Raw genomic sequence first — 23,586 nt, 5'->3', positions numbered from 1 at the left:
ATGGCTATCATCAAAAAGAACACAAATAAATGTTAGTGAGGGTGGGGAGAAAAAGGAACCCTCCTACACTGTGGTTGGGAATGTAAATTGGTGTAGCCACTATGGAAAACAGTATGGAGATTTCTCAAAGAAAACTAAAAATAGAACTATCATATGACCCAGCAATCAGACTCCTGTGTATATATCCAAAAAATCAAAAACACCAATTCGAAAAGATACATGCACCCCAATGTTCAGAGCAACATTATTTACAGTTGCCAAGATATGGAAGCAACCTAAGTGTCCATCAACAGATGAATGGATAAAGAAGATGTGGTGTATATATACAATGGAATATTAGCCATAAAAAATTTTGCAATTTGTAGCAAAATGGGTGGACTTGGAGAGCATTAAAATGAAATAAGTCAGACAGAGAAAGACAAATACTGTATGTTATCACTTATATGTGGAATCTAAAAAATACAACAAACTAGTGAATAAAACAAAAAAGAAGCAGACTCACAGATATAGAGAACGACCTAGTGGTTACCAGTGGGGAGAAGGAAGGGGGGGTAACATAAGGTTAGGGGATTGGGAAAAAGGGTTATTATGCGATTATATGAAATCATGTATGTTAAACTTCTGAAAATTGTAAAGCACTGTAGAATTTAAAGAACTTTTCATTCAATTAAAAAAAAACAGATGTCTCATAGCACTTTTCTATGTATGGGAAGAAGCAAGAGTCTGGGATCGTTAAAATCATTCCTTTGATATGCACCTTAACTAATAAAATTTTTTTTAAGTAAATTGTACATTATGTATTATGTATATATGCTATATTTTATCATTTAAAAATTTTAAAGTAAGCTGGGAAACTATTTGTAACAGTTTTGAATAAGAATTATTATTTGAACAATTCAAACACTGAATGATATTTGAATATGAATTGTTTACTTTTGGGACTTCCCTGGTGGTGCAGTGGTTAAGACTCTGAGCTCCCAGTGCAGGGGGCCAGGGTTTGATCCCTGGTCAGGGAACTAGATCCCACATTCATGCTGCAACTAAGAGTTCGCATGCCACAACTAAGGAGCCCATGTGCCTCAACTGAGGAGCCAGAGAGCTGCAACTAAGGAGCCTGTGCGCCACAACTAAGGAGCCAATGTGCCACAACTAAGGAGCCCACCTGCACAACTAAGATCCAGTGCAACCAAATAAATAAATTTTTTTTAAAAGATTGTTTACTTTTGAAAGAGCTCTTTTAAAAAAAATCAATGCAAAAAGATAAATCCAGAGAGAAAAATGAAAAATTTATATCTTTAGGCTACTAACTTAATTCTGGATATTTATACTAAGGAAAAAATCATATATTCATATAAATATTTAAATACCTGGGGTGGGGCCAATGAATTGTAAGGAGGGTGGGAGATAATTATTGGACACTTAGTATCAGGCACAGTGTACAGTTATGTGGTACTTGTCTCTGCCTGAAGTAGATTTTAAAAATGCACTGGAAACAAATGGGTGGTTGCTGGTAGGGTGAGGGGGAATGGAGGGAGGGAGCAGTGTGAGTGAAACAGGTGAAGGGGATTAAGAGGTACAAATCTCCAGTTCTATAATAAGTAATGAGAATGCAATATACAGCATAAGGAAGATGATCAATAATATTGTAATAATTTTGTATGGAGACAGATGGTTACTAGACTTGTGATATTCATTTCATACTGTTTGCAAATGTCAAATTATATAGTATACCTGAGACTAACAATACTGTACATCAACTATATTTCAAATAAAAAAATTTTTAATAAATAAATACTGCACTGGAGAATCACACATCAGTCACTTTTCAAAGGCTTATTTTCCAGAAAAGAGAACCCGTGCAAAAAACATCCAAAATCAGAATGGCTGTTGCTTTAGCCAAGATCAACCGAGGAACATTAATTCGAGGATTGAACAGCATATCCAGATCCTCCAAATCAGTTGCCAGACTTCTGCAGCCTCAGCTTGCTTGCAGACTTTTAGAGTTAAGGGACATATCTCATTGTCTGCTCAAGGAAGTTAATGCACCAAAGCAACCCCTATATAACATGCAGGTAAGTAAATATTGCATTTGCACAGGCTATGGATCTTTTTTTAGGAAGTATTTTGAAATTGTAAGATTTGGAAAATGAAAATGTAGCACATTTGGTTGTCCTAGATGTAAAACAAGAATAGTTGGATAAGAGAAATAAATAGATGGGCCTTTTTTCAGTATAGTATATTCTCTTGTTTAAATAAATGTGAAAAAGGAAGTAATGCACACTTTTTTCTCCCTTGTTATTTGACTGAACTAAATGAAACTATCAATTTCAAATGGTTCAACCTAAATATAAGCATGCAAATTACCACCTATGCCAAATCTGAAAGAAATTCTACAACAAGCCTTAAAAATGATTGTGCTTTGTGTCCTTTTCCCCATAACCTTGTTATGTTTCCAAGATAATCTTTGACATAACATATTGAGTATATTTAGCTATAAACTCATTTCGATAGACCTGTCAGTGTCCAGGTCTATTTCAAATATGTGTTCTATGTTGTTTTATTGAGGTCCTATTATATTTTGTCAAAGTTTTTCAGGACCAGTTTCTTTTTTTCTGAACTTTATGGCACAGAACTCTGGGTTTTTCAATCTGGGCATTATTCAAAGCATTCCTTTGTTGAAGGGAGAGGTAAGCCAGAAAGGAGATGTATTAGTTCTTGTACTCGAACAATCCAGAGTTGAGAACGTTTCAGGCATAGCTGGATATAGGTACTCAAATGATACCTTCAGGATCCTGTTTCTCTCTTTTACTGATCTCTTGGCTCTGCTATCTCTGTGTTGACTCCATTCATAGACTGACTTTCCCCTCGTGGTCACAAGATGATTTGCAATTGTTCCCAGGCTACATCCTTCCAGGTTCAATTACAGCAGAAAAGAATGAGTCCTTGACCCAGCATTCCTGGCCAAGTCCTGAGGTTCACTCTAAGAGAATAGCTTACCTCTAAACCAGGGAAATGGGGGTGCATTGATTGGCCTAGGACTTGATTACCTGCTTCATTTCTAGAGTAGGGGTTGGAGCCCCATCCAGACAACATGACTTAAGAATGGGGAAAGGATGAATCCTCAAACAAAAATCTGTGTTGTTTTAAGAATATGAGAAAATAGATGATGGGTCGCTAAAATAAATGAAATATTCAGTATATAGGAATCTGTTTTTAATCAAAGATTTTGACATTTCCAGAAATCATCAGATATTTCAATTATGAGTTGCCTGAGACAACATTTATAAAAGGCACCTTTATAATACCTGATGTTTGAGAAAGTAAAAAATGGTTTCTGTTTGTTAACCATTGGATTTCGGAGCACTATTAAGGCTTATTCCTGTATCTTTAGATCATCAAAAAGAAACATAGCTGAACTGTATTATTTTAAATTCCCAATGAAATGTCTTTCTGAATCTAATGTTTTGCCTTGCTGTTTCTTTCCTTGCATTGTTAGACCCATAGTTTTCATAGAGAGTTGATGTAAGAAGTGTCCTTTGAAGAATATTTCTGTATTTATTATGAAATTATGTTTAAAGACACTGTCCATTATTGTTATTCAGAGTCTTTCTTTTTTCTCCTCTTTGCTAAGTTAAAACTGTGAAGGAGCTGAGATTTTACACTATTTATGAGCTAACAAGTTAGTTTGCCACAGTTATAGAAATACACAGGCACACACACTGACAGAAGAGACAAGCAAAAGCAGCAGCCAGAGCAGTGTCTTGTGTCAGTTCCCACAGGGCAATGTGGTGACAGCCAGATGTTAACTATGCGTGTAGTAAGTTGCATTGCAGGAGAGGAACCTTGAAATCAGGAGACTCATCTTTTTATAGGGATCCTGGCACATCTGCCCAGCATCTGAGAGAGAAGCGGGGGGGGGGGCGGGGAGAGGGGGAGAGAGAGAGAGAGAGAAGAGAGGAGAGAGAGAGAGAGAGAGAGAGAGAGGAGAGAGAGAGAAAAACAAATGTTTCTGGAGGGTAAGGAGAAGGTTTTATCTTTAGTGCCCTGTGACATATCTTGGGAAGTACATCTCTAGATCTCTCCAAAGGAATATACTTTCTCTAGCTTACAAAGCTGTTTGTTATTCATCCATATCAGAAGGCCCAATCTGCACAGCTGGGGGTCCCCAACCCAGTTGGGAACCGGGCTGCACAGCAGGAGGTGAGTGGCGGGTGAGCAAGCGAAGCCTCATCTGTATTTACAGCCGCTCCCCATCGCTCACATTACCACCTGAGCTCTGCCTCCTGTCAGATCAGTGGCGGCATTAGATTCTCATAGGAGCGTGAACCCTACTGTGGACTGCGTATACGAGGGATTTAAGTTGCGTGCTCCTTATGAGAATCTAATGCCTGATGGTCTGAGATGGAGCTGAGGAGGTGTTGCCAGTGCTGGCAGTGGCTGCAAATAACAGATTATCATTAGCAGAGAGGTTTGACTGCACAGAGACCATAATAAATCAGTTGCTTGTTGACTCATTTCAAAACCCTATCAATGGGGCTTCCCTGGTGGCACAGTGGTTAAGAATCTGCCTGCCAATGCAGGGGCACAGGTTCGAGCCCTGGTCCAGGAAGATGCCACATGCCGCGGAGCAACTAAGTCCGCGAGCCACAACTACAGAAGCCTGTGCACCTAGAGCCTGTGCTCCACAACAAGAAAAGCCACCACAGTCAGAAGCCTGCACACTGCAATGAAGAGTAGCCCCTGCTCACCACAACTAGAGAAAGCCCGAGTGCAGCAGTGAAGACCCAACGCAGCAAAAAATAAAATAAATAAATTAAACAAACCAAAAACCCTATCAGTGAGTGGCAAGTGAAAACAAGCTCAGGGCTCCCACTGATTCTGCACTGTGGTGAGTTGTATAATTATTTCATTATATATCACAGTGTAATAATAATAGAAATAAAGTGCACAGTAAGTGTAATGTGCTTGAATCATCCGGAAACCGTTTCCCATCGGCACCCACCCCTGGTCCATGGAAAAATTGTCTTCCACGAAACCGGTCCCTGGTGCCAAAAAGGTTGGGGACTGCTGCTGTACAGGAATGGGAGATATCTATGGAGAATTGTCTCACAATACTCATGAAAGTTCAGTGGCAGGAAGATAATCTCCCTTTCCAGTGGAATCCGTTTCCTTCTATCCAATAATGAGAACTAAAAAAAACAATGTGCTTGCCTTTTGCCTTGCCTGACAGTGAGTTTCCGTAGGTGAAGTTAGAGCTCATTTGTGATAACTTATTCCAGAAAATGAGATGAAGGAACCAGGTTGAGGGACTAAGTGATTTGTCCAGGGTCCATATACTGTCTCTTTTGACATCAATACAGAATCAACACCTATGAAATATCTTCTCCTTTGCTCTTGTTCTAATTGTCTTAGGAGCTAGCTTTAATTTTTTAGATTCTTATCAATAAAATATTTCAAAATATATAAAAAATAGTTTATCAGAAGTCCCACCCAAATTTAAACTGGTAGTAATATTTTGCCATATTGCCTTTAGATATCTGTTTTGTAAAAAGAAATATAATTAACCATGCTCCGATCCCTTCCTTTTTTTTTCTACCAAAGGTAATCATTATCCTGAAGTTGATGTAAGCATTTTCATGCTTGTTTTATATTTTAACTACATTTGTATACATCTATCATCCTGTGCATATTTAAAATTTATATAAATGATATGATACTGTACTTACTCTTCTGAAACTTCCTTTTTCACTCAACATTTTTGATATATATAGCTATGGTTCTGTGGTTTATTACTTTAACTTCTTTGTGGTATTCCATTATAAGAAAAAGTAATCCACAGTTTATCTGTTACTGAACAGATGGACAATTTAGTTTCCAAAATTTTTGTATTACAAACAGTGCTTCACTGAACACTCTTGTAAATGACTCCTCGTCCATATGTATGAGACATTTCTCCAGGTATATATCTACAAGGGGGATTGCTGGGTCATGAGGGATACACATCTTCAGTTTTTTGGTTTTTTTTTTGCGGTACGCGGGCCTCTCACTGTGTGGCCTCTCTCGTTGCAGAGCACAGGCTCCAGACGCGCAGGCTCAGTGGCCATGGCTCACGGGCCTAGCCACTCCGCGGCATGTGGGATCTTCCTGGTCCGGGGCACGAACCTGTGTCCTCTGCATCGGCAGGCGGACTCTCAACCACTGCGCCATCAGGGAAGCCCCACATCTTCAGTTTTATTAGCTGTTGTCAAAATGCTTTTTGGAATGGGTACATATTCTTGGGAGCCTTTGCGATTTTTGAATTTGAGGATAATTTCAATTCTGGAAAACTCTTAGCCATTATCTCTTCAAGTATTGCCTCTTTCTCATTTTATCTAATCTCATCTGCTGGAATGCCTACTAAACATACTTTGGACCTTCTCATTTTATTATGTCCACTTACCTTCTTCATATTTTCCTTTTCTTTATCTCTTTTTGATACATCCTGAATAACTTCCTCTGATCTGTCTTCCAGTTAACCAGCTCTCTCCAGCTGTATCTAATATGCTCTTTTACTTATTAAATGTATTTTAAATTTCAAACATTATATTATCTCTAGAAATTCTATTTGGTGTTTTCCCCCAAATTTCCACTTCTTTCAAAGTGTCCTTTTATAGGTTTATTTCTTTTTAAAAATCTATTTTAAAAATACTTATTTATGGTCTTTTAAAATATTATTCTTTGAGATTTTGGGGGGATGCTAATTTTTCTGACTATTGTGATCTATATTGTGTCTCCTCATTATTTCTTTGTTTTTGTTTTGTTTTAAAGTTTTTCTCCAATAAGGATTTTTAAAAAATAGAAATCCCTTCTGGCCTTGGTAGTAGAACTGTTCCTCTAGAGGATTTTGCTTCTGCTCTGGAGATATCAGTCCCTGGTGGAGACCAGCTTCCTCACCTTCTTTTTGGACTGGTGGGTGCAGTTTTTCTATTCCCCCTTTCACTGAGATTGCAGCTCTGCAAAGGCCTGATCCTCACCTCATGTGCATCCAAGTCTCATCTCCAGGAGCTTTATTAAAACTCAAGCCCCCAGCCATTATTTCAGGATCCAGTAGCAACCCCAGTGTTCCTGGGACATAATCTCACACACTTACTGCTTGGCTTTTAGTTCCCTCTTCTTTCCTGGCATAGGAGGACTTCTTCCTTCCTTCCTCTCCCGTCCCTCCCTCCCTCCCTTCTTTCTTTCCTTCCACTTTTTGTGAACTCTGTCTTGTATTAAATTTTTGGAGTTTGATTTTATATAGAATTTCTAGATTTTTTTATGTGAGAGGTTCCCCACTAGCTCAGTCTGCCACGTTACTGGAACTAGATGTCCTTCAGCTTTACTTCTTAATATCTTTTACAAGTTATAAGATGGTTAAATTTCTTCTTGGAAGTAAATGAGGTGTAATTCTACTTTTTCATTCACTTGGTAAACATTATTTTTATTGAAAACCTGACATGTAAAATCAAGAGTTTAGGTACTAGGGATTCATAGATGTCCCATGGACTCTAGGGATGATAGGCAAATAAGCAATGTCAGTAGAGTGTACTGAGTGCGTGATTAAAGTGTGCGAAGTGTACTATGGAAGCATCAACAAGGAGCGTATAATTCCTAAGTGTAATCAGTGTAGGCTTTCTAGAAGATGATACTGGATCTGAGGCTTGAAGGAAGGGAAATTAGCCCAGTGAAGAAGTAGGAGAATCATTCAAGGAAGCGAACAGTGTATATTAAGAAGCTGAGGCAAGAGAGAGCACGACTTATGTAGGAAATGTAGGTAGTTCCATATGGCTGAAGTGCGATAAGTGGAAACAGTCCCAAGTCAGAGCTTCTGGGGTCCTTGAGGGTTAGGAGTGAGGAAGAAGCTTTTCTTGGGTAATATGTATTAGCTAGGTGGAGATTCAGGATTGCCACTGAAAGGAACCTAAGTTGTAGCAAGGAAGAAAACAAAATAGCTCAAATGTGAAAGTCTCAGTGAGGAAAGATACAGAAGTATGAATAGTGAAGATAATGACCTGGAGAATTAAAAGATATGAGGTGTGGTGGAGGTCAGTGAATTGGTCCGTGAATGGAATGTATCCATGGTGCCAGAGTGTGCTGAGAGGTAAGTGGCACAGCACAGAGTTCAGCTTACCTGGAGTAGATTCCAGCATGAATTACTTCAAGAATTGTCAGGCTGGGGCTTCCCTGGTGGCACAGTGGTTGAGAATCCACCTGCCAATGCAGGGGACACCGGTTCAATCCCTGGTCCGGGAAGATCCCACATGCCGCAGAGCAACTACGCCCGTGTGCCACAACTACTGAGCCTGCGTGCCACAATTACTGAAGCCTGCGTGCCTAGAGTCCGTGCTCTTCAACGAGAGAAGCTACCGTGATGAGAAGCCTGCGCACTGCAAAGAAGAGTAGTCCCCACTCACTGCAACTAGAGAAAGCCTGCACACAGCAACAAAGACCCAGCGCAGCCAAAAATAAATAAGTAAAATTTAAAAATTAAAAAAAAAAAAGAATTGTCAGGCTTCCTGTGTCAAGATGGAACTTTGTGGCGTGTAGAAATACAAGGAGCAAAATATGGAATTACTATGCCAGGGGATATGCTTTGTGGCTGCATGGAGGGCATCACTTTAGAAAGGTAAGCGGCCTAGTTAACCTATCAGAAGCAAAGTTTTAAAGATCCTCTTCATGTGCTCTGTCTCATCACTGATCTGAGGATGATGAATGATGGAAAGATGCATTTCTACCTTAAATGGTTCTACCAGAACTCTGCTGGCTATCATGTAGCTTGGAATGCCACTCAGGCAGATTACTTCCCTCAAGAACTCTAAATAGAGAAGCATTGTCATTACTGCCTGTAACTAGGTAGTGTTTCAGCTTTTTGGTGTGGTCTGAGATGTAGCATATAGTGATGGTCTCGTCAAGACAATTAGAGTATAGACGCTGTCACAGGAGCTCTCTTGACAATCTGTCCAGGCCTTTTGGTTGCGTGCTCAGCTGTAGAGCATGTACTGTGCATCTTAGCATATTTAATGATATTGTGCCAAATATGAACTACCCGAAGACCCAACCAATATAAGTGACCTGAAGAGATTCCAGTGGCTTGTGACATGAGCACAGAGAGTTGGGGTCAGGGCTGTCCAACTGGCCATCTTGTTAAAAGAGGCTTTCTTTGCACCTGGCTATATGGGTGCTGAGTCAGCTTGCTCCTCAAACCTTTCCCCATTCTGCTGGGCTGAGATTATAGTAGTATAGCTGCCTCTTCTACAAGGGGCCTTAGAAACGGAAAACTGAGAAGTTCCTGGTGATTTTTAAGATCCCCAGCAGCAGTACTTACAGAATGCTGCATCTGCTTAGCCTTGTAAGCTGCCTGGCTGAGCGAAGCTTGCAGCCTAGGCTTCAGTGACCTAGATAATTGCTTTGAATGCTGACTTCAGCCAAGACACGTCAGCTCCCAGACATAGTCGTTGACTTTGGCAGCCCAACGCAGGGCCACAGGACCAGGAGCTCTTTCTGTGATAGAATCTTCCTTATAGTGGCATTAGAGATGTCTATTTCTACTTTGTACAGACTCTGTGGAGTGGCATAGGCAAGAGATGGGCAAAGTAAAGAAAACTCTTAGCCTCAAAAGTGCCTGTGCCATAAGTGGATCCCAGTGAACTTGTGCTCCCTTTTTCAGGATGAAAGTCAGAGGCTTATCTAAGTAAAGTTTCTTCCTCACCCCGCACCCTCCAAGGTAGACTCCAGTTTGGGGTTTAAACTGGAAACCTCACAAATATCAGGAACTTCTGTAGCTCCTTGATGGGCTTGCCATGAGGCTATCTTGGGTGGTATAATTCAAAACCTGGGAAAAAAGGACAATTCCTAGAAAGTAGAAGTCTTGGAATCTTGAAGACATACTTTTGCAGGTTGGCCAAGAGGTTGGGACATTTGAGCTTTTATAGGACCACCTGATTAAGAGCTCACTCAACAGCAGTGCTCCACAGGATGTTAATACTGGGATAAATAAAGTCAGATAGCTTTCTTTTCTGTGGACTGCTAGCAGTATTTCCTGTCTTCACAAGTATAGTGGGTTGCTAAGCAAAGACATGATCATGTAGCTTTCCCAAACCTATAGGAAACACTATTTTCTGAACCTATAAAAGCAGTCAGTGCTTCTTCCAACACTTATTTGTGAATCACTGTTAGAGTTTTTTCCCCCCATTACTCCCTTGATATCTCTCATCAAGATGGTTTTGGACAACATAAATTAAGTTGGACCTGGTAATTCTCCAGCCTGCAGGTTATCTGTAAGTGGGTCTGTATTTTCTAAACAGCGTATAGTTTGCTTTTTTGTGACTTATCTCATTATTAGTGAAAATAAGACGAATATAAGTATTTCTTTTATGAGATAAGGCAGTCAGAATTATGTGGGAGAAGTGGAACATGAAATAATGTGGGAGAAATTTAGTTAAAGATTGAAATATCCATGTATCTTATATTTTACTATTTCCAAATTCAAAAAAGAAATATATGGGTATAATATTGATATCAAGATACTTTTAACTTAAAATGCAAATAAAATTCATGTAATTATGAGGTTAAGATAAAAATTTTTTGAAATAGGCCAAGACAATCTAGACAAAGCCTTCCATTTTCCAAATTTCTCCTGATTATCTCAGTTTTTACCATACACTGTTCCTGCTCATAGCAAACCAAAATGAAACAGTGTGGTTTATAATATGAAAAATATGTATTGCAAGTGAGTCATAAAATGGAAAAATGGCTACTTAGCCAGTAGCCACATAAATTTTGGAGGAAATATATTTTCTACAGGGCTGATTTATTACAGGAATAACAAGTATTTATTAAAAGCATTAAAATGGTGAAAAAGTGACCCTTAGGCAACATACAGGTTCATTGCTGAGAAGCATAACATATATAAGATACATATTTATTTTGAAACTCATCAATTTTAATTACTTTTAGGTGAAGGACAAAAACCTGAAAAAGAAAGATGCAGTGAAACAGAAACAGAGTAATTTTCCCTGCATGCAGACACCACTTTTATTGTTTATGGCCTACCAATTATTGACTATGGACCTTCCACTTAAACATTCATATATTCACAAACTCATGAATCTTTTACTCTACTAGGAGGCATTCTGTTGGAGTATATCTGATTTCCTTCCTGACCTCTGCTCCCTATTTATATGTTTGTCTCCTTATAGCCCAATAGTGGGATTCAATGTCAGGCTATCATTTTGATTCTTTCAGCAAGAGGGAAAGAGCAGCAGCTGCTTCATTTCATGGAAACTCTTTCCAGAAGCCAGGAACTTCTGGGAAATTTTCCAGACTGACTTATGGAAAGAGTGGGCTAAAACTGCCCCCACCTATATACCTATGTGTAGGAGTTGGTATGGCCTGAAACGTAGGGAATAAAAAGGGAAACTCCCCTTCCCCCTCCCTCCTTACCCCACCATCTCTTAGCTACTAGGCTAGATAGTATTCTTGGCTTCGGCATCCCATAAATCACTTGAGAGAAGAAGAAAATGGTGATGGGCAGTTTTGTTCTTCATCAGTAGTGACAGCAGTAAGCAAAAACTGAGTATAGTACAACAACAAGCACTTCGAACAGGACCTGGTACACAGTGCCATATAAATGTCTGTTCAATAAAATATTATCACATGTTCTTCAGAAGCACCTTTTAAAAGGCTGCAATATACCATTGGGTGAATATAGCATAATTTACCGAGCCATTCTGCTATCATTGTTTCAGTTTTTCAGTGTTATAAATAACTTTTTAATGAACACATACATACTCTTCTTTCTAATTTGTGTGCATTTTTACTATGCATTTACATGATTTTAGGATACAGCTTGTACCTTTGGGGAGTTATTGAAGCCTCTGAGTGGCTTGGCTCTTACTGCAGAGGAGCATGGCTAACTGCCACTTCACTGCTGAATGGGAAGGGAGTGTTTTTCCTAATGTCATCATTTCATATCCTTATAGCTCAAGGCAACAGAGGTAGCCTATAAGAGTATAGGTCCCTTAATCTGAATATATTATACTGTTATGTTGAGGCAGGGACACCTTCTAGAAGGTAGAAACATCTGAGAGACAAATTCTCTATTGGTGTAAACGTCTACATTTCAAAAAGCATATGCTGAATATGAACACAGAGTATTTCTTGAAACTTAATGATCATCTAAGTTTAATGCCTGGCCTTCAGCATTCTCATGATTAACATTTCCAAGCAGGTCATTAATCTCCAGGAAACGCTCGGTATTTTGATTGCTGTTTGCTTAATTGAAGAGGTGAAGAATTTAGTAAAGGATGACTACATTAATTTGGACAAAGACTGTTTTTCTAACAGGCACAGCGGCACCCCCTAGTGAGCACACTTGGTAAATGTAAGAAAGTTAAAGTAATTCAGATTTTGGAAATGCAAGGTTTTTTATAGATTTGTCATAGATTTAAATTAGCAAAAGAAAGTATCTTTTTGTAAAGGAGAAAAACAATATATTTTCAGGATGTGAGATAACTCAGATCTAAAGTAGATGACTTTATAAATATTTGAATTCTCATTTTACAATAACATTGTAAAATTTAACATTGTAACGTTGAAAATTTTTTGTTTTAATAAGAAAACTCTTTCGTTTTTTCAGGTCAGAAATGGATCTTTGTTTGAAATCATTTCTTTCTCAGCAAAGACTGCTTTAACTAGCATAATGTATGCTTCTTACACAGCACTCATTTATTTGGTAAGTTAATAAAATTATTAGAATCTAGAAATAACTATACTTATTTTATGTAAAGATATACTGTATAAACTGTATAAACCAAGGTATTTAAATTCTCTTGTTACACAGAATAATTTTACATTAAAAAATTACATTTCTAAGGAGCCAAGTCAATCCACCAAAAACTAAGTTGCTTAGATAACTAAACTTATTTTATTTTTATAAAACGTATTACTATTTGCTCAAAACATTTTGGTTTTGCTTTCATTTAGCTACAGTTGTTTTGTTCCAGCCATTGTGCCATGGTTGGTTAAAGTTCACTATTCTGTCTTTTGAATTCCAAAAGTGTTCATTAAAAAGCATGACAAAAATATAAAGAATATTATAAATTATAAGGGTTATTTTCTTTTAATCCACTGCCATTTATACTTATCTTTAATTTTTTAAAAATGTACAACATACAAAGAGAAAAGTGCACACCTTGGTGAATTATCAGAAAATTTATTAATCTATGTATCACACAGGTCAAGAAACAAAACATTATACCATCATGTTAGAAGACTCTTTCTTGCACCCCTCACAATCACTAACCTCTTTTTTTTTTAATTAATTAATTTTATTTATTTATTTTTGGTTGTGTTGGGTCTTTGTTGCTGCGTGCAGGCTTTCTCTAGTTGCAGTGAGCAGGGGCTACTCTTCGTTGTGGTGTGCAGGCTTCTCATTGTGGTGGCTTCTCGTTGTGGTGCACAGGCTCTAGGCACGCGGGCTTCAGTAGTTGCAGCACACAGGCTCAGTAGTTGTGGCTCACGGGCTCTAGAGCGCAGGCTCAGTAGTTGTGGCGCACGGGCTTAGTTGCTCCATGGCATGTGGGATCTTCCTGGACCAGGGCTCAAACCCATGTCCCCTGCATTGGCAGGCGGATTTTCAACCACTGCACCACCAGGGAAGCCCCACTAACCTCTTCTGTAAAGGCAACCACTATTTTGACTTCTAATACCATAGTCAGTTTTGAGTTGTATATAAATGAAATCATATACTATATTTTCTTTTGTATTTGTCGCTTTGCTTAACATTATCATTGTGAGATTTGTTGCCTGTAACAGTAGTTTGTTGATTGCCATTGCTGTGTAGTATTCCATTGATTGAATATATAGCTATTTATCCATTCTATTTTTGAATATTTATTTACAACTTTGTCTATTGTGAATAATGTTGCTATGAATATTCTTGTACATATGTTTTGGTGAAATTGCTGGACTGTAGAATTTGCATATGTTCATCTCTAGCAGATATTGCCAAAGTTTTCCAGAATAGTTTTAACAATTCATCCTGGCAGATTATTAATCCTAGTTGCTCTGTATCATCACTGACACTTGGTATTGTCAATCTTTTCCAGTATAGCCGTTCTTGTGGGTATGTAGTACTATCACATTGTGGTTTTAATCTGCATTTTCTTGATTGTTAATGAGATTGAATACTTTTATACAGTAATTGGACATTTGGATATCCTCTTTTGTTAATTTCTGTTAGTCTCTTCTCATTTTCCTACTTGGAGTTGTCCATCGTTTTATTATCAAATTGTACTTTTAACTATATTACTAGAACAAGCCCTTTTTTGGCTGAATATGGGCAGATTTATTTTGTGACTAGCCTTTCACTTTCAGCAATGTCTTTTAAAACAGAAGTTCTTAATTTTAATGTAGTCCAATTTATTAATCTTTATGTTAAGTGCTTTTTATGTCTTAATTAGGGAATCTTGACATACATCCGAGGTCCTGAAACTACTCCCTCTGATATATCCTGGGAGCTTTGTTATTTTGCCTTTCACTTTTAGATTACATCTGGAATTGGTATGAGGTAAGGGTAAAATTTTTCCTCCATTGGTTTCCAGTTGATCCAACTCAATTTATTGGGGAAAAAAAACCCTTTTCCTATTGCCCCAGAACACCTCTTTTTTAATAAATCAAATGTCCTTAAATATGTAGGTCTGTTTATATTCTCTCTGTTCTAGTCAGTTGATCTCTTTGTCTTCTTGCACCAATTCAACACTGTATTATTTACAATAAGGCTTTACAATAAGGCTTGATAACTGGTAGAATTTCTTTTTCCAGTCTATGAACATGGTGTATTCCTCTATTTATTTAGATCTTCTTTAATTTCTCTTAATAATTTTATGGCTTTTTTTGTTAGAGGTCTTTTACATATTTGTTAATATTTTTGATCATATTGAAACACACAATAATAAAGATTAAAATTTCCCCATAATCCATAGATTCAGTGCAGTCCCAATTAAAATCTGAGCAGGTGTATATGTGTACATTGACTAGTTTATTCTAAAATTTATAGGGAAATGCAAATCGTAAAGAATAGCCAAGACATCCTTGAAAAAAAAACAAAGTAAAAGAACTTTTAAAACATATTTACAGTTTCAAAAACTCTGAATTTATCGAATAAAAAATGTTGCAAGTCTTTTGAATTTTTGAGAAATGCTCAGTATCTTAAATGTGAATCTCATACAGAATTGATGCAAAAACATTGCAGAAAATGGGTGGGATGAAACAGCTATGGTGAAACTAAAACAAACTAGATTAAAAACCAAAATTTCTCTAATTTTTCAAAGGCTTTTGAGATCATCCTACATGATTTGTCATGCTATAAACTTTCTAAGTAGGTAATAGAAACCATTCTTTGGTGACCTCTGATAATTGGTCATATATGCATCCAAGACGTTAGGAAAGGTCAGGGCTAGAATTACGGTTTTGAAGGCAAATAACATATATGTTGGAAGTTAGTGTCCCGTGAGTGGAACCATGCCAAGTGAAAAGAGTAGAAAGTTGACAGAAATGTGAAGAACAGCTTACATTTAAGGTGAGCTAAGAAGAAATCCATGAAGGAGACAAAGGACCAATAATTAGAAAAGTAGGAAGTGAATCAGGAGAAACACTGGCAAGGAAGTAGAGACTTAGGAAGTTGTGAGTGGTTAAGTGTCACATACAAGCAGAAAAAGTCAAGTAAAGTGCAGATCTGAAAAGTGTCCATTAGATCTAGTAGTAAAGATGTTGGAATTAACCATCTTGAGAACTATTTCAGTGGTGTGATGGGATAAGGAAGACAGAAATAAGCAGGAAGAGTGAAGGGATGATAAAATGGAAATCATGAATGTCGGCCCTGGTGTGATGAAGAAAAGAGTGTGTGTAGCAGTCAAGAGGGACACAGAGCCAGAGCGATTTTTAATTTTTAAATTTTAGGATAGAAGATACTTCAGCATGTTACAGGTTGCAGGGGAGGAGCTAGTCAAGAATGAGAGGTTGAAGAAGCAGGGAATAATTGATAGACAAAATGGTAGAGTATAGGTTAAAAGCAAAGATAGAGAGATGCTGACCTTGGTCAAGACCCTTCATTTTCTGAGACTTGGACAGAATTGGTTAGAATGGGCACAGATAAAATGTTGTAAGTGAGGGAAGAAGAAATGTATCAAATAGGATAGGGCTTCCCAACCTTTTTTCACAGCACGGCATACATAGAAAATGATCATATTTGTGATAAATGGCTAACGCTGTTTGCATCTGGAAGTGATGGACCTCAAGGTTTATAGCTCTAGATTTGGGTATACTCAGATACAAGTAACAAAAAATACCTGAGAATACCTTAATCAATACAGACATTTAAATATCTCTCTTAATTAGAAGTCTGGAGTTAGGCAGTTCCCGGGTTTGTACAGTGGATCTACAATGTCATCATGAACCCAGGGCCCTTCCATCTTTCTCTTTGGCTATCCTGTTTGTTGTTTTGGGTCCTTAGGTTTGTTGCCTCATGCTCAGGCCTTATATGCATATCAGTGTCCAAAGCAAGAGGGAGGAGATAGTAGAGGCAAAAGACAGAGTCTTTTTTATACAAAAGGAGGAAGAACTCTTCCAAAAATCCTATCTTCCTCCACAGCAGACATTTTTTTTAGTTGGCCAGAACAGGGTCACATTGCCATACAGTAACACAGGGAAGTGAAGGAAAGCATCTGGTGTCCGCCCATTCTATAGTGGGAGACAGGCAAGAAAAGAGGAGGAAGGAGGTCAGGAAAAAAAAGGCTATCCAAGCCAAGGCCCTGAATCCTTTCTCTGTTACCCTCTTCAGAAAAACCTTCTAAGCATTTATAGCCTATTATGTCACCTGGGAGGCATCTCTTTGGTAAAATAAGCTAGTTTAGGTGTTTTCATATTTTATACATTTTATTATTCTTGTTGCTTGCCTTAAATACTTGGCATCATCATCTTCATCAGTAAACTTATAGGTTTAACAGATACAGCTCTTAGTGATTCTCAATTTTTGAAGTTATTTTTCTCTGTGTGCTTTATTTTGACACACTAAGTACTGAATGGCATTTTTTGAGGGAAAATGGATCACAAGTTTGCTTATAAATCACTGATCCATTAACTTTCTAAATTCTTACCAAAATGTTTATGCCCTTCCAATTGCATACAATTGGGATAAGCAAAGTCTAGGGGGGAAAAAGTAAAAACAAAAAACCTACTTTGAGATATTAACATGTTTGAGGACAAATTCCATCTCTCAGAAAATGTTTTAGAAAAGTTTCATTTAATTAAATCAGAGAATAAAGATGTAAAACATCTAATGAATTGGGGAAAATATAAAGCATGTCTTTATTAAAGCATACTATGTTTTAATTTTCTTTCTAGATTATGGTGTATTTATAATAAGGAATCAATCTCCTCATGTTTATCATGTGCCAGGGGTACCTGGAAGAAAGTGCTTAGATGTTTTAAAAAATATTTATTTATTTATTTGAGTGCGCCAGGTTTTAGTTGCAGCATGCAGGATCCTCGTTGCAGCACGTGGGATCTTTAGTTGCAGCATGCGGGATCTACTTCCTTGACCAGGGATGGAACCTGGGCCCCCTGCATTGGGAGCACAGAGTCTTAACCTCTGGACCACCAGGGAAGTCCCAAAAGTGCTTCTTTCTTAGAATATACAGATTGATGACTTCATGTTAAATGTTTTATTGGATTTTTATCTGTAAGTTTAGTAGCTTAAAAAGAAACCTTACTTAAAAATTTTTATTATTATTAGACAGTCTGTGTTAATGCTGTGCTGGAGAAGGTAATGACAATTTTCCAAGAAGAAGAATCCATAAGGCAAAACAGAGGGGAGAGTGAAAATCTTAGAAAAGCCTTTTCTGAGCCTGTGCTTTCTGAGCCTCTGTTTCCTGAAGGTGAAATCAAAGCAAAACCTTACAGGTCATTACTGGAGAAGCTGGAGAATATTTCAGATCGCCCCAGACATCCTGTAATAAGTTGAGGAATAAGATCCAGGTTTTACATTCTGTGTTTGACCCATCAACTGAAATGAATGAATGAGCAAATCTGAACTTAAGTATCACTGAACAGAGCTTAAGAGTTATCTAATGACATTGTATCTGACAAAATTAGGAAACTAGTTTTCATATTCTAACTGCTCTGCTTTGAAAAAATAAAAATGGTCGGGGGGACTACTGCTAAAATGTCATTCTCAAGTATTTATAAGGTAGAGAAAATAAAATGAATCGATGTAGTATATATGACTATGGATATTTTTTAATGAACCAGAAAATTGGTGGGTTAGACTCTATGCTATGGTTTATAATATGGGCATGTTTATAATACATTTATGTTTTTATTAGAGACTCATTTAGAGTATCTCTCCAATTACTGATCTGGGAGGGGAAAAAACCCTCCCTGTTAAAATGCTACATATCTTTTTCAGAGATAATAAAAAGATATATATATTTTCTATCTACAGGCTGTATAGTTTCAGTCTGCCTATTATCAGTTATTTTAAAACTCATCTGTAAAGTTATGAAGAACTTGTAATTCATAGTTGTAAATTTATAAAGCAAAATATTGTTTACAAATCTGATGAGGTCTGTATATGAGAGCAGGACATGACATGACATTTTTAATTTCCACATCCAGAGGAACAAATTAAGAACCAGAAGCCAAGTCCATATTACTCACTGTTGCCACTGGATCCTGAGAAAAAATGCTTGTGATTGGCCCTGCAAACCAGGGTCCTGGTTTTGCCTGCAGGAAGTACTTTGGTTTCCTCCATGCATTTTAAAATCTGGACACATGTTAAGTCACTGGAGGATTAGCACCTGATATAATAGGCTGGGATGTACCCATCCCAGAGATGGCACATTTCCTGTACCTGATGAGTAGCTGCTGCCAAAAATAGTATTTATAAAAAGCCCAGCCCTGGCTCATTAGTAGTCTAATGAATAGCGAGTGTTGGAATATGGGTAGCATGTAGCAATACATCAGAAAAAAAATGTAATAATATGTAGCAAAGGGCTCTGTAAGCACAGCCTTAATGATACATACTATATTCACTTATTTTAATAATAACCAAGGGAAAGGATCCAGGTGGGCCCCTTAGAATACTAAGCCTTAATTCAGTCCTACGTCACTAAGAAGATTACTGTGGTTTGAAACTAAGTTCCAATTTTGACAAACAGCTTTTCTCACTCCGAATTGATAATCTGTGCATCCTAGTTCCTTCTGGTCCCACCTACTCTTACATTCTAGTATGTGCTGCTGAGTTTTAGATGATTAGTACCCAGGGTTTTATAGTACAGTGTGGGCACGACGCAACCAGAACAGCGTTGGCCATAAATAACTGGCATAGAAAAAGCAAGGTGAACCAACTTAATTATCAACCCTGCCTATGAACTCAGAAGACTCTGAGAAACAACACCCTATATCTCTTCTCTCTATAACATTTACACGAAACACTTAGTTGTGCATACATGCACAAAATTCTATAAAAATAAAATTTAAAAAACTTTATTTGAAAATTTCATATAGGCATTCAAAGTACTTTGGTTCGCTGAAACTTTCACATCTCTTATGGCTGGGGAGCAGCTGTATCTTCCTTACTTTGAAACTGTCTGCCTTGACTGGAGAGAAACGGAGCCAAAGTTTACTTGGTTTTGATGTCAGGCAAATTAAGTTTCTTGTTTTTAAATTCAGCATGTAAACTGATCCCATTTTGGGAGGTATTTTTTAAGTGTAAATGGTCTGCTATATATTTGGAAAAACTGAACAGTTAAGATTTAAGTATTTCAGTGTGTTTAAATTTTACCTAAAAAAAATTATAACGATCAGTAGGGGAGGTGGTGAATACATGCATCAATGAAACAAGAATGGAAGAATGCTGGTAATTGTTGAAGGTGGGTAGTGGAGGTTTATTATTCTGTTTACTTTGTATACATTAAAATTTTTCCATGATAAAGTCTGCTATATCAAGTAGGGATTTTCCCCTAAATTTTTCTTAGTAGATCTAATTTTTTTAACCTTTCTTCACTTTGGTTATTCTAAATTATTTTCATCCTTCTTAAAATGCATATTCTAAACCTATAACCTTCAGGTTCCAATCAATCCAGAGGATTGGCTAAAATGTATTCTATACATCCTGATGATGATCCTTACATCACACTAAGTACATGTGCTTTGAACCTTTCATTTATATGATTGTTAAAGATAATAAATGTGCCTATTTTGGAAAAAGTTAATCATCTTTGGTATTGAAGCAAGGTTATTCTAAAAATACTTTCAAAACATACACAACATTTTTCATTGCCATAAAACTTTATCAGGAAGAACTCTGAATTACTTTGAAGATTCCAGTGGCATAAAAATCAGAGTCACACTTAAAAGGCTCCTTAGAAAGAGTCACATAAATATTCCCATTGTCCACTGTCACTGTGTGAATCCTTTGCTTTATTCCTTTGGAGCACCACTTGGGTTTTGCTGATGGATCTTTAGGGTTTATAGACTGATACAGTCCTTCTCCTGTGGCCAAAGTAATTTTGTATTTATGCCAGGGGCAAACTATACATGGTCGTCCATCAAATTCCTGGGGAAAGAAATAATTGATTTTATAATATGACATTTCCAATGTTGACAATAAACCTCAGGCTCAGAACAGAATCTATTGCAGAAGAACCAGGTTAAAAAACAGGCTTCTCTTTTTCCCTGCCATTTACAAATTATTCAGCATAAGGCAGAATCTAATCTTAGCAGTCATCAAGTTCCTTTTGCAGCTGATAAGAAACCCAGTTTGTTAGAGCTCTATCAGAAGATAACTAGCTCAGGCAACTACACCATGTGACTGCAGTGTGTTGTTATCTGTTAGATATTAATGTCACTTTCTTGACAGAAATAGGGAAAGGGCTTCAAGTGCTTCCAAACGAATTTTCACTCGCTGGTGGAAGAATGGTAAGCTTCAGATATAATTTCAAGAGAGGTTACTAAAGGCATAAGTGCATATGTTAACTGAAGAGCAATTTATGATCCAAAGTAGTTAATTCCCAACTTTTAACTGTCTTAAAGCAGTGCTTCTAAAATTTTAAAAAGCATGGGAATCACCTGGATCTTGATTAAAGGCAGCTCTTGTTTAAGTTCCATAGTCCAAGAGCAGGGCACAATATTCTGCATTTTTAAGACAGTCCCAGGTGTCACCAGTGTTGATGGTCTATGGACCACACTTTGAGTAGCAAGGTCTTTCAGCTCTCATTATGGTCTGAAACTGAGGGAAATTCTTCCACGCTATCATCCAGATGCTTACATTTTATCTCTACACCAGAAGTGCAGAAATGCTGTTTTGTACCACCCTCCCCTGACAGAACCGTCAGCAAACAACAGTTTCATAATTCATAAATTCATTCATAATTTAAACTCACATGTTTTAACATGAGGACAGGTGTGGAACTAGGTAGATATGAAGTGTAGAGAGAGTGGAACACTAAATTTAAGCATGTACTTTGTACCAGTCAGAGAGATAGAGATAGTGAGGGGAGAGGGAGAAGGGGAGAGAGAGAAGTTTCATGAAGTAGAAAACAGGAAATTAGGCAGCTGGTTTGAGAATGCAAGGAAGTAAGACATTGCCCCCATTCCTCAGTTAAGGCTTCACAGTGTTACTTCTTTCTTAAAATATATATTTTTATACCTTTATTAAATCATAAAAGTAATATATACACATTGGAAAAATTCAAACTATGTAGAAGTGTATAAAGTAAAAAGTGAATGTTATTTTTTATTTTTAAAAAATGGGATCTCATTAGACCTATTATTCTACAACTTGCCTTTTTCACTCAAAAATATATTGTTGACAACCCATGCCTCATTAATTTAATGGTTGTATACTATTCCATAGCATGGCTATTCATAATTTAAACTGTTTCCTATTGTTAAAACATTTAGATTTCCTTCAACTTTTCGCTACACTGAACCTCTCCTATATATGTGTGTGTATGTGTGTGTGTGTGTTTGTGTGTATACTTTAGTATATATACATATACTAAAGTATATGATATATATTTTAATATATATATAGTATATATATATATATATACTTTAGTATATATGTAGGTAAGTGTATATATACTTAAACATTTGTGCAATAATATGCAGGGTAGATCTCTCGGAGTATATTTGCTAGGTCAGAAGACAGGCATATTTTTCATATTTACCTGTAAAATGGTTTTCTTTACATTGTAGTGTTGTGAATTCCTAGAATATTGGTAATTGTACTCAAAGCATTAAAATATAGTTCAAGGGCTTCCCTGGTGGTGCAGTGGTTGAGAGTCCGCCTGCCGATGCAGGGGACACGGGTTCGTGCCCCGGTCCAGGAGGATCCCACATCCACGGAGCGGCTGGGCCCGTGAGCCATGGCCGCTGAGCCTGCGCGTCCGGAGCCTGTGCTCCGCAACGGGAGAGGCCACAACAGTGAGAGGCCCACGTACCGCAAAAAAAAAAAAAAAAAAAACCACAAAAAAACAAACAAACAAACAAACAAATATATATATAGTTCAAACCCAAATATAAATTATTTTTGAATAGAGACTGTAAATATAGTAAGAATATAAATAGGAAACATCTGAGTTTGTTGAGAATAGATTTAATTTTACATACCTCTATTTCTCCTAAATGTAAAGGTCCTCCTGAGTCTGCAAAGGAATTGAATATTACATCTAGTCACTAAAAAACAAAATGAACTTTTGAAGTTTCGTGGATAGTAAACAAATACAAGGTTTACAAATGAAAAATAAAATCTTACGGTAACAGCGAATATCCATAGCATGATATTCTCCTCTGTGGTAGAAAATGACCACTTCTCTGTCATGGACAACAGCTGTCATTCTTTCAGATTTTTTAATATCTTCTTCTCTGCCAACACAGACAGAAGAATATTTCTTCATTTCAGGATCTTGCTCAGAGCCATCAGGATCCATGCTAGTTGAACAACAACAAACCACAAACAAAAAGAGAAAGAAAAAAAATTACAGGTGGTCTTCACTAGTTCCACTACACTTGACTCACAGAGATAAACATATCGTAAGAGAAGACTTATTTCTCTGAGACTGATGGAGGTACTTTTTTGTAGCTATATAAAATAAAAAATAAATACTGGATTATAGTTAGTCATGATTGTCAGCTAGAGCTCTTAAAACTTGCCAAAATTAGGGAGGACTGCCTACTTTGAGGCTGGACTAGTACTTGATTCACTTCATTGCATTAGATATTTCAGAACAGATATTTAAGATACAGACACTAAAGTATCACTATCCTTTTATTCCCTCTCAAATTCAGTGGTAAACAACATCTGCGTATTATCCATGTTGTTTTCAGCTTCTGCTGAAGGTAGGGTTTTTCAGTAATCTGAATAGTCTTGGACCCCTTGGTTGACGTGGCTCACTTGGTTTTGCCTGGAGTGGGCAGCCAGCTCTTATAGATCCACCAAGTAACTGTGTTCTAGTGGAAGGGGGTAAGTGTGAATGGATGTCTTCCATTTTCTTAACTCACACA

At 37.3% G+C, this 23,586-nt stretch overlaps 2 protein-coding genes across 2 annotated transcripts in view; one reads left to right on the top strand and one right to left on the bottom strand.

The window, feature by feature from the left end:
* SPATA9 (spermatogenesis associated 9) overlaps positions 1-18,291 on the top strand; it is a 29,523-nt gene extending 11,232 nt beyond the window's left edge. Inside the window, exons 3-5 of the mRNA XM_065874840.1 lie at positions 1,845-2,072; positions 12,656-12,751; positions 17,813-18,291. Coding sequence (XP_065730912.1) covers positions 1,845-2,072; positions 12,656-12,751; positions 17,813-18,040 — 552 coding nt within the window. The 3' untranslated portion in view covers positions 18,041-18,291. The remainder of the gene's footprint in view (positions 1-1,844; positions 2,073-12,655; positions 12,752-17,812) is intronic.
* Positions 18,292-20,371: 2,080 nt separating this feature from the next.
* Positions 20,372-23,012, bottom strand: RFESD (Rieske Fe-S domain containing). The gene is made up of 3 exons (XM_065875288.1): positions 22,838-23,012; positions 22,693-22,727; positions 20,372-20,635 (listed from the first exon to the last, which is right to left on the bottom strand). Exons 1-3 carry the CDS (start codon positions 23,010-23,012, stop codon positions 20,372-20,374), a joined length of 474 nt encoding a protein of 157 aa, XP_065731360.1.
* Positions 23,013-23,586: the final 574 nt, after the last annotated feature.

This window comes from Phocoena phocoena, chromosome 3, assembly GCF_963924675.1.
Source record: "Phocoena phocoena chromosome 3, mPhoPho1.1, whole genome shotgun sequence".
NCBI lineage: Eukaryota > Metazoa > Chordata > Mammalia > Artiodactyla > Phocoenidae > Phocoena > Phocoena phocoena.
This window is presented reverse-complemented; position numbering and strand designations above follow the sequence as displayed.